Source organism: Poecilia latipinna, unplaced genomic scaffold, assembly GCF_001443285.1.
Source record: "Poecilia latipinna isolate Pla-1442-1.1 unplaced genomic scaffold, P_latipinna-1.0 Scaffold4181, whole genome shotgun sequence".
Lineage (NCBI taxonomy): Eukaryota > Metazoa > Chordata > Actinopteri > Cyprinodontiformes > Poeciliidae > Poecilia > Poecilia latipinna.
In genome coordinates, this window is record NW_015116797.1 from 16,307 (window position 1) to 28,151 (window position 11,845).

The 11,845-nt window shown below is 39.8% G+C and overlaps 1 protein-coding gene across 2 annotated transcripts; it reads right to left on the reverse strand.

Moving 5' to 3' along the window:
* Positions 1 to 6: 6 nt before the first annotated feature.
* LOC106942309 (beta-parvin-like) lies at positions 7 to 11,634 on the reverse strand. 2 transcript variants are annotated; one of them, XM_015025559.1, is made up of 13 exons: positions 11,446 to 11,634; positions 7,876 to 7,965; positions 7,335 to 7,405; positions 7,134 to 7,236; positions 5,468 to 5,608; positions 3,969 to 4,084; positions 3,017 to 3,075; positions 2,889 to 2,908; positions 2,601 to 2,662; positions 2,422 to 2,490; positions 2,083 to 2,184; positions 1,922 to 1,994; positions 7 to 724 (listed from the first exon to the last, which is right to left on the reverse strand). In XM_015025559.1, exons 1-13 carry the CDS (start codon positions 11,483 to 11,485, stop codon positions 648 to 650), a joined length of 1,023 nt encoding a protein of 340 aa, XP_014881045.1. In that variant the 5' UTR covers positions 11,486 to 11,634; the 3' UTR covers positions 7 to 647. The 2 variants fall into 2 exon arrangements, with proteins under 2 accessions (XP_014881045.1, XP_014881044.1); XM_015025558.1 differs by having other exon boundaries at positions 2,601 to 2,665.
* Between the last annotated feature and the right edge of the window lie 211 nt (positions 11,635 to 11,845).

Consider the following 11,845-nt stretch of genomic DNA (forward strand, 5'->3'; position numbering starts at 1 on the left):
GCTTTATAAGTTGATTTGCCTTGTTTGTACCATTTTTAATTAAATATGAGTTTTAAAGGACAGTTATTACATTCACATACTTTTACAACATACAGTACAAGTTTTGAACAGACTGCTTTTGCATCTCGTACGTCTCACAGAGTTAACGGTTTGATTCTTGCATAGGCTAAGCAAATATAAGAAGAGCTAATATACAACAAGCTTTTCTATTCTGACTTTTTTTTTTTTTTTTTTTTTTTGCAACAAAGAGAAAAGACATTTTTATCTCAAATTTCAGTTGCATTTGCACGCCTTAAAAATCCAGACACCTTCTGAAAATACCAGCAAAAAATATTCAGCACTGAAGGCAATTAGTTCACTTTAGCACAAACATTCTCCGGCGTCGTCATTTTCCCATGACGGCTGTATTCAAATGCAGAGCCTAAAGGTCGCCCTGCTTCTTAAGTCGCAGATAACTTTCGAGGAAGGAATAAATAAATACTGACATTTGGAGATGATTAAAGAAGAGCCTTGTTCTGTCCTTTCCTCCGGGGGGTTTCGGATTGCAGATAATGATGTCTCTCAGTCCCAGGTGGCGTCCTCCAGTGCCCAGATCGTTACGGCGTGTTCAGAGTTACTCTGACCAGAGTACCGCCAGGGAAACGGGTTCAGTCAGAGTTTTTGTAGTTGGTGAACAGGTTGTAGAGGACTCTGAGGGTGGATTTCAGGTTCAGGTTGACCACATCTGCAGGAAACATAAGCAACAATTGAGGTAATTACTTTTAGGTTGCTCTTTCATGAAGGTTCCTGTTAAGAGTCTGGAGCGCGATAAGCGTCGGACTGCTTTCCTTCGAACAGCCATTTGCAACTTTTTTGGAGCAGCAACGCAGCCTAAAATAGATCCAAGAATTCGCAAATGATTATCGTATGATGCATTACTCCTGGCTGAGGATTTCGGAAGCACAAAGTAGGTTTCTGTTCTTTTTTGGAGGTGTCGCAGTGTGCTACATAAGCCACTAAACTGAATTAATCATTCGAACTGGGTTTGGGTTAACCCAGGGGCCAGTCAGATAACAGCAGCGTTGCTGCACGAAGCCTGCTTTTAGCATCCTAACGTCGGCGTTTCTCTGTTCCGGGTCTCACTTGTTGCCTATAATCAACCTTGCGATGAAAGATAATCACAGCAGCTGGGATGAGCTGAATTAGTGTAAATGTTGGGAACAGAGTTGATAAGTAGTGATTTGTTTGTAGAAAGAGAAAGGACATTTACATTATGGCTGCACAGAGCGAAATGACATCAAAAGATCTTAGAAATAATTATAAGGTTTATACTTATGACTGTAAATCTAAAAATGAAATCTACATGGTAACAGCTGGTCATAGCAAAGTTTTGAGGTGCCATCTTTTATATAAGCAGGGTGAGAAGCTCAGCCGGATATAAATCAAGTGGTTACAGATTAGGCCGAGGTCACCACCTGCTGGACGATCCTGGTAATGACAGCTTCCTGCACACTTATTGACTTCCCTGGTAAAGAAGCATTAAAAACAACAAAAAAAAAACAACCTTAAAGTACATGAATCTTTTAATTCAGTGAAACCTTTTCCACATTTATCCAGTAGGTAATACAAAACGTTGACCCTTTAAGAAAAATAAGTGAAGTGAAAAATAAGAGTCCAAGATGCCATAAAATTTTGATCAAATTGCAGAAATAGGCCCACAGCATCACTGATTCTCCACCATACTTAAAAGTTGTGTTTTTCAATATAAACCAGGTTTCCATCAGAACAGGCATAGTTTATACTACTCCAGCAAGAAAGTTATTTTTAGTTAAACTCATGTAATTTGTATTAATTGGCATTAAAATTGTGTCTTGTTTTATTTTTTTAAGGTGAATTTAGTCTTGATCTGCAGTAATATTAAGGCGGTGAAATGGTGGAATACCTTCTGGTCTTGCTTTTGGTTTCTTCAGGCCTCCGTCCTGCATCAGCTCAAAGGCAAATGCCACATTGTGAACCTAAGTGGGAGCAAAGCTGGCAATTAATATTTCTCATCTAAAAAAAAACATGCATATCTAATTTCTACTTTTCTATAAGTGAGACAACCTTCTGCTCAAAGCTTTCAGGGGTGAGAAAAAAGTTGTAGAGAGGGACAAAATAGTCTTCCAGCAGCCCCATCAGCAAAATCAGGTACACTCCATCAGCAAACTAAGGAAATACAAACATCTTATAAATATGTATAATGGACACATTAAACATAACACATCGTGAAGGGATTTGCTTTAAAAATGTCATCCAGTCAAAAGAATAACAGAAAGAAATCAGTTACACTGTAATATATATATATATATATATATATTTTTTTTTTTTTTAAATATAGACAATATATAAATAACATGACTTAATTGGATAGGATGTGATTTTAAAAATATATCCATAAGATACCTGAGATTCCAGCTCAGTGACCTCCAAGTTCAGCTTGTTCAGGTGTTTGTTCACGAAGGTGATGAGGGACTGAAGGGAGAATCCCAAAACCGTTCAGCAATTTTACAACACATTCTTTAATAAAAAATAAAAACATAGCTTTAGAAACAACATCTAATGTTCAGCTGAGATCTTATTACCGTTTTTACAACATTGAGCTTGTCGGGCGCATGATCCAACAACGTGTCAAACGCATCCCGCTCTGCTGGAAAGGAAAACGACTTGAAGGAGGTACAAACACCGACTGGTGATGACTCAAAGGTTTTATCTTTATCTGATTAAAGATGTTAAATCTGTGACTGAAGCAGCATGTGTTCACTTCTAGTTTGACATTTAAGAAGAACCAAAACAAAATGAATTCAAATTGTTACCAAGATAATCTAGTTACTTAAGCTTTTTACACAACGTTTTGGGTTTCCTTAACTTACCAAATCGCCCCAGCATCATTCTGCAACAAAAAAAGCAAATGAGAGAAATTACATAATTTGTTTGTTCCTCAGCTGCAGGCAACAAGCACTTCCAAAAAGGCTCATAAACGTGTCTTGGTAGCTCTTACTCTGTGGTGCTGGTCAGTTCTTTAGCCACGACAGCAGTCTGCAGGATTCCTTCTCTCTTCTTCATGAACACAAATAAAAGTTGTGACTTCAGAGAGCAACTGATGTTGCTGACAAAGAAAATATCAACCACAGTTTTAATTTCAGGAACATCATTTCTGCTTCTAATGTCAACGCCCTGGCCACACTATTCCATATAGTTAGAGTACGAAGATATTTCTGGAACTGGCTCTCCAGGTTCACCTTTCTGGACATTTGATACTGTCGCATACGTAATTCTTTTTTTTTTTTTTACATGTTAAAAAAAATTCTGCACCAGAAATTATGCAAATATCACAGCAGCAATGACCCATTATTGATGTCACTTCATCTCATTTAATGCAGATCTGTCAACTCATCTCATGCCTAACGCCCGAAGAGAGCCGAGCAGAATAACCACTTGGGGGCGCTCAACGAGTATTAACAGCATCGTTAAGATTTTCATTCTTACAGTGAGAAATGTACAAGTCTACACCTTCCTCCCAGTAAACAAGCCATAAGGTACGTGACGCACAATTTAAAAGCAAATGCATCTCAATAAACAGAATAAAGCTAAAAGTTTAATTTTAATTCATTGTACTTCAAGTCATTCACCGTATTTCTGTTTATTTTAGTAATTACAGCTAATAAAAACTCACAATTCATACATAATATTTCATACAGAAATGTCACCACAATCATCGAGAAGAGTCGACAACCGTCAGTCGCAGCAATAGACAGTTAAATGGAGAAAGACATGAAGGTATTAGCAGCTTAGCTTAGCTTGAGTCTATTTAAGACGTGCATTTTTTCTGAACTGAAATACTGAAGACAAACTGAAAGAAAGCATTTAAATCAATCGTTTTACTACTCAAATGTATTCACATTCCAGCCTTCAGTGCTTTCAGTGATCCTGCAAGCCGACTGGACCCTTACCTTTACCACCACCACCTGCACAGTCACGTGTTCAGGGAGTCTGATGGGAGCCTGGAAGTGCATAGCGAGGGCAACCAGCAGGTAAACGATAGCCACCAGGTTCTTTGAATGAATCGCTGCAGAGACGACAATGAAACAGAAAATCATGTTAATGTTGGCATGAGTTTGATTGGGTAGAGCTGTGCAATGTCAGAGAAAATGTGCCAAATTCTGCAATAACAATATGGGTTGGGAGACAAACACTCAGGTGTAGAGCGTTGACGTCTTCCCTCTTCAGCTTCACTATTTAACATCTCTCACTGAAAAACTTGCATCCGGCAACAACTGTCTGTATGGGCAACCAAACAGCTTTGTTGCATGGCAACACCGTGTTTTAACAACCAAACATCTTGTTTTGGTCATCTGCTCAGTTTCCTGTCATAATAGCAAATTTTGCTGGACGATAACTTGTCGCAATAATCAGAACTTATTGCGATAAACGATAACATTGTTTTGATAGCATTTCTAAGTAATATAATTGTAATGGCATAAAAATGCAAGAACTCATACCGTTGAGGCCATCGCGTATTCTTGTTTTCTCAAACACCTCCACACTCTCTTGGGAAAGACTATGATGATGCATGAAAGGGAGTATGAAAGTGCATGCAGAAGCAAGAATACATTACAGCTTCAATGGCCTCTCATCGTGACTGATCTCACAACTGGAAGGATAGTCAGACATTCGTGAAAAATAAAATGCTTTCTCAGAAAGACTGAAGCCGTTACAGACGATGAAATGGTGGGCAACGGGTGAGCAGGCATCATAATATACGTTATGGATCACTAATGGGATGTTACTCGAGTTCATCCGGGATGTGTGTGTGAAGTCAGACAAGTGAATACGTTTGGCAGTAAAGCACATCTATCTAGGAAGTTCTTTGTGATATTGGGATTGCCCAACTGTGTTCAGAAGGAAATGCTCGTCATTTTAAAAATGAAGACGCTCAGCTGTGGTTAACCAAATTATGCCACAGTAATCACTAAATCAAATAATCGCATCGTAAATTAAAACAAATTTATAGTTTTTCTCTTTCTACCAAAAGTTGGATAGTAAAAGTCTTCAGACTGGAGTTTTGGTCTCAACTAAACCTTTTATTGACGGATAATTTTGTTTCCAGAGACTTCATCACTCATTTTATTACTCGTTTCTGTTGTTTTGTTGATTTATTTGGATATTTAAAATGTCTTCCAGTTCCAGTGCTAAATGTTAATTAGAATTTAAAGTTTATTGATCTTTGAGAACATGTTCTTGCATTGTTGTGCCATTATCATCATTGTGTTACTGGAAAATTGTCTCAAAACAACAATATTACCGTTTATCGCGATAACATCTGGGAAGATTAATCGTCTAGAAACTTTAGTTATTATGACAGGACTAAGTGTCACACATTAAAATTGTACGTATACGTTTTGTGCGTTTACTTCAAGAAGTCAGGGACTGAAAAGGGTGTCAAACTCACAGTCCACACTCCACTCCAGCGTCCAGCCGTGAGGCCTCAGGGTGTTGTTGACGGCCTCCAGAACCGTCTGAAGCTTCTGCTTCTGTCCAATCTCCGACTGGGTGACCTCCGCTACGTTCAGCTTCCGACCCGACAGTTTCTCTGTCACCGACGGACAAAGGAAGAGGTTTAGGAGTCCAAGCTCATCTGTGTCGTTTCAAATATTACTACACATAAAAAGTAGCCAGCAGATGAACAAATGCAACAAAGGACTGACTGCAAAAGGTGCAAGAATGATGGAGTTTGAAACGGGGCAAAAATCCCACATAGCTATCCAAAAGATGTCTTGGTAGCAGCTGAAGAACATTTGGCTTTAAATGTGAACATACTTCCTGTTTTGTGTTCATCATTAAGAAACGCACCGAGTTCTTTTCGTGCTTAATGTTCACTAAAATAGACAGCTAGCCACAAGCCATTTGTTTACGTGTAAATAGCTGGGTGTTATGCTATATATAAGCCAACTCTTTGGACTAGAGCAGAGGTTCTCAAACTGTGGGGCACGCCGTGCCATTGCACGGGGGGCGCAGGAAGCCGTCTGGATGAATGATAAAAAATAAAAAAAATTAAAAAAAAAATATGAACACTGTATGCGCTGGGTTTTTACCTTAGAATGGCCAACTCTGTTATTCCTATGTCAATTTGATACAGTAGGAGCTTCCACACTTCCCATATCTGTGTCTTCTGTCACTTTTATTAGCGGTTAAAACCGTTTTATCCGTTGTTAACATGTCGTAACCCGTTTTTCCAAGCCCCCTTTAAACGCAACATGAGCGCTACGACTCTCGCGCTGGGTTTACACCTGTGCGGCAGTGAAGGAGACCTGCTGCTGTACAGAGCTACAAGTATGTTAGAAAATGTTTGGAAACCACTGGACTAGAGTGACATGCCATACAAAGCCACCTGCTGGCCAACTTGTGTAAGTACACTTTTGAAAACCAACATGGACAACCAGCCAGTCAGAAATGCTGAGCAACTTTTTGAATCTAGACTCTTTTGGCTTAAAAATAAGTTTTATAGCTTTGACTGAATATATGCAAGTCAATTATTTTTAAAACAAATATTTAAAAATCTATCTCCACGAATGCAAATGTAAAAAAAAAACTGTTTAGTGCTTTAAAGGGGAAAAAAAAATTCTTCATGCTAAAATAATAAAATACTCTGCGGGAAAAAAAAGAGGATAAACATTAGTTACTAATATCTGATTTTCTTCTGAAACCTTTATTTTCATAATTATAGAAAAGACAAATACGGGGATGCTGTTAAACATGCTGGTGCTTTACATCCTAAAACAAATCACATTTTTCACAGCAGACAACCGAATAGAGCTGCTAATGCATTAACTGAATGAGCAGAACATTTATCTGAACTTCAGGTTTCCAATTTTCCCAACTAAATGGTTTCCAGAAATGCAATCCTGGGGCAAATCGTGCTGTTGTTTCAGGAGCCAGGACTTGTTAGTGCCCACCTGGCAAACAGAACAGTAAGAAATGAACCTACTTTACATTTTTAGAACAGAAATGAAAACCAGCATGACTGAAACAAGCCTTAATGCCGTCTACCAAAGAATAAAACCTCAGATGAGGTTTTATTTATTGTTGCAACTGTTAAACATGTGACCATTTCCTACCGAACAGCTTCTGCAGCACTTGTCCGTCGTAGCAGTCCTCCTCCAGGTCTTTCACTATGATCCTCTCCTCCTCCAGCTCGCTGTTGATCCAGTCGATCAGCACCTGCGTGATCCCGTTCGCACGATTGGTGTATTTATGTTTTGCTCTGAACATATTCAGCTTTTGTTTCACTTCACAAAATCCCATTCGGTCTCATTTACCTTCACGAGATCTTTAAATTTAGGGTTTTCCCTTGACGTGGGGTCCAGCATGATCCTTTCAGCATTTTCTTCTGCGAGGAAAAGCAATGTCAAAACTATAATCATGAAACATGAATTTAATAAAGTGTCGCTTATAACAACTTTTTATTCAAATAAGAAATATTTTTTCTTTTCTCGCTGGTGAGATCAATAGTTTATAAATATGATGACAGGTTTTCCTTCAAAAATAATTTCACAGCCATCAATAAGACAAGCTTTTCCTCCGAGATGCATCAGAGATGATTTCACAGTTTACGGAGTTCAAGGGCATCCGCACTCCACCCACTTTCACTTCCTCCTTCTCCGCTGTGAAACAGTTTCAGCAGAGTCGTTTTCTTGACCTCTGAGGCCTGAATACCCTCTGACACACTGCCTTGAGAAATCAGTCTGAAGAACTGGAAGCAGTAAACGTCCAACCGTAACCCATCGCTAAATTTAACACAACCGGACGCAAGTGTGAGGTGCTTTTCAGGTCCAAATGGTTCGTTTACAGCGTTCGTACCCAGCAGAGTGTCCTCCGGATGGATTTCTGTTGCTGAGGGAAGCAGCGGTGCGTTGATGGCGTTCTTGCCCTCCTCATGGAGATCGCTCACTGGTGAGACGGAAACAACGGGGAAAAATCAGGTCGATTTTTAAAGCAAGCATGCTTTAGAAATTAGCAAGAGAAATTAAAAATGTAATTTAAGGTGAGAAGAAACTGAAATCATGAAGAGTACAGAACAAAAACGCAACAACGTAGAAATAGAAATGGAATCAAATATTGAACTTCTTTATTTAATAAAATATACAGTCACATTGAATGTTTTCTGCAATATAAACAATTACAAATAAGAAAAAATAACTTCTACTCTCTCCTTTGAACATGTAAATATACTTTACGACTATTCTTCTTTTGTTTTGTTTGTATACAACTCTTTATTATTTTATTACATCAAGTTCGATGAAGTCAAACCAAAATACGGTTTATGAAAATGAAGTTTAGAGTCCGAGCCGGTGTTGTGACGCAGCGGCTTAGAGAAAAGCGTGTTAACGTCTTAAAATGGTCCAGTCAAAGTTCAGATCAGAGTCCAAATGGGAATCTGTGGCAGGATTTGGAAGTTGCTTTTTGCAGATGCTCTTTATTCAGTGCGACTGAAAATCAAACCGATTTTAGTTTCGAAATGTGCAAAGCTGGAGATTTACCCCTAAAAACTTGTAGCTGTAATTGCTTTAACAAAAAAAAAAGTTCGTCAGGTTGTGGACTGGGGGGGGGGGGGAACATTAAGCTTTCTGCTTATAACATAACAAAATATTTAAAAAAAGAAGAAAAAAAAAGTTCCATAGCTAATAGTTTGTCACAATCAAACAGCTGAGTACTGGGGTTCAGCCTGCAGGTTGATTTACTTTCAGCTGAGGTTTGCTGCACTACACACACACATCCAGAGGATTTAATTAACACACAGTGTTTGCATTTAGAGAGGATTGGCGAGAAAAAAGGAGCACATTCTAAATTACACCAGAACTCACACGTTGGCTATTTCAGCTCTTCTTGCACACTAATGAGCTAACCACATAGTATGTAGATCCTCTTCATGTGGCTACTGTGATTAAGCATAAAACTCAAGCCCAATCATGTACTGTAAACGACTGCTCTGATTGGCTAAGGTACTGTCATTTTAAGCCTGTAACTTGCTAACAACCCAACATCGTCCCACTTCCCTCCACTCGCTGTCAAGTAGAGCCAACAAAATTATCTTAAAGAAAAAAAGAATAAACTTGTGGAGTAGATATTCACTGTAGGGGATCATTATGACAGTGTAAGACGGAGGAATTGCAAAGTATTCACTTTGTACAAAGTACAATGGTACCGACTTACTGGTGCTTCACCAATTGTGTGAAATACAAATTAAATATTCAAACTTTTGCTTCAAGTATCACAAGTCGAGTCAAGTTTAATTGCGTCGCACATTTCAGCAACGAGGCGTTTCAAAGCGCTTTACATCACGAAAACGTAATGCAGAAACTGATTATGAAGCAGCAGTAAACTTTAGATCTTGTGACAAGTCATCATTGAAAAGCTCCAAATGCATTTGATCGCTGATCAAAAATATTGATCAATCAATGTTCCCGTTATTAAGAATCAAAGGCAACTCTAAGTGAGTAGGTTTTTAGTCACCGATTTAAAAGGAACTCATCGGGGTTTCAGCAGTTTTACAGTTTTTTTGGAAGTTTGTACCAGATTAATGGAGCATAAAAACTGAATGTTGCTTCTCCACAGATGATAGAAAATAAATGGTCTTAAAGAAATTAATGGAGATGCACTTATTGACCCCTGTTTGTTTGCTTGTTGGCACTAATAGCACATTGGCCAATCACACAAATTGAAGTACTGCAGACACTGCTGATCTACTGGGACCTTCACACTGCTGGGTTATAGAAAATGGTTGGGAAGAGAGAGCATATTAATGTCAGAGGAGAATGGGCAGAGATGATGTTAGGCAATAGGGACTCAAAGAAATCGTTCACTACAGCCAAGGCACACAGGATACCACCTGGAGGAGGCATGTACAGCAGCAGACATCTACACTGGGAGCCAACTCCTGCCACCCAAGAACAGCAAACTGAACAAAGGATCGTCAAAGACTCACCAAACTGAGACAATGGTAGATAGTAGTGAAACACTGATTGGTAGATGTTTTTACACCTAATAGTTTCAGCTGCCAAACCCTTTGAAAAACCTGTTCACCCCTTTCGCCTGTGGTGGCGCTACACCACTGCAGGAAACATGTACTCATCTGATGGCTACTTCCAGCAGGACAATGCTCCGTCACAAATCTCAAATCAGCTCAAGCAGGTCTCTTGAACATGACGATGGATTCCTTGCGGCCTCTGCGGTCACCAGATCTCAATCCAATAAAGGACCTGTGTGATGCGTTGGAACCAGTGAAGCAGTGATGTGTTTCACAATATGTGATGGGGCTCCTAAGATTAAAAAAAAAATAAAGAGAGAGATCTACGACTGGGAGTACCTAACAAAGTGGCCAGTGAGTGTACAAGTTCAATGAACCGAATAGAGTATACTGTGTCTGGTGAAATTTGCACGCTCTTCCTGATGTGGATCTCCAAGCTCATTAGTTTTGCATCACATTTACATCCTTGCTGTTGAGCACTTGGCAAATGTTTATTCTGGTTTCGGCTCCGAGCTTCATTCCAAAAGTTTCTCATATTTCTTACTTCCTTTTTCAGAACAGATTGCTTGACATTTACTGTCCAATCTATCAACAACAACAAGAAGAAAACCTTCTCTGTAACCTTGGATTTGTTCGGTAGTGGAAGCAGCGTAATGACTTCAAAATCTCTTCATGGAAAAACAAACTCTTGACACTTGTGAATCCATCTTTAAGCAGAATATATTTCTGCTGGCACGTTTGGACGCGGACTGCGGCGATACTCCAGGAGATTTAAGGGCTTTCTTGCTCCTAATGGCCATAATGCTTTTTATCCTCCCGCTTTTCAATTTGCACAACCTGCAACAGGCTAAAGCGCAATCAATGCTTCCAAATCTATCGTTTCATCCAAGTCCTGGATTATTCCTAGAGCCTGGAAGGGCAGAGGAGGAGGAGACGGATGTCAAAGGGAACAAACCGGAGTGTGTTTATAGCACAGCTAGAACAGTAATACGACCTCAAAGCGGTGAGTCATGAGAAGATAAACAGAATTAGCCGGAGAAGAAGAGGGTTCCCCAAAGATTTACTATCTGCTTCAGCCCTCTCATCGAGCCTTTAATCGTACTATAGATCAGCAGTTAGCTTAGTAATTACACATCAGATTCACTGAAATTCCTCATAATTGCTACTTCCTGCCTGCGTGTCCATCTCACTGCATAACTGCTGTTTTGAACCGTGTGGGGTGCATCTGAATGATCGTAATGTTTAAAGAAGAAAAAAAAAAAAACAACTCATTTACTCAAGTAGTGCGCTGCTGATTCCTCTTAACAGCTGACATTTAACCAAAGCTGCACTGACGGCTCCCGCTTCCCCATTTTCACTTCCAAGTTCCTAATAGTCCAGCAATAAAAAAAAAATCAGATTACCTTGCTTCTTCCTTTTAGTCCCACACAGCAGCCCAGCCATGTCCCCTTTCCCCCCAAAAGAAACACACACTCCGGATCCTCCTTGGAGCCGGCGAGCAAGCGAAGGAACCAGTCACAGTATGAGAACGGTATTAAATATTGAGAGTATTTGTGTGCAGTGTGTGTGTGTGTGTGAGAGTAAGTTGCATTCGGTGCAACTGAGCAGAGGCAGGGGCGTTATCACGTATTTATTTCTGTCACAGCTCTCCACCCCACCTCTGCGGCGCAGCTACCAGACAGGTTCATCAGAGGAGGGGGTGTGTGCGTGCGCGTGTATGTGTGTGAGATAGGAAGGGGACACACACCACGCCGGAGGCAATTAGGTCAGAGCGCACAGGTCGGCTCTGGGATGTGGAGACTT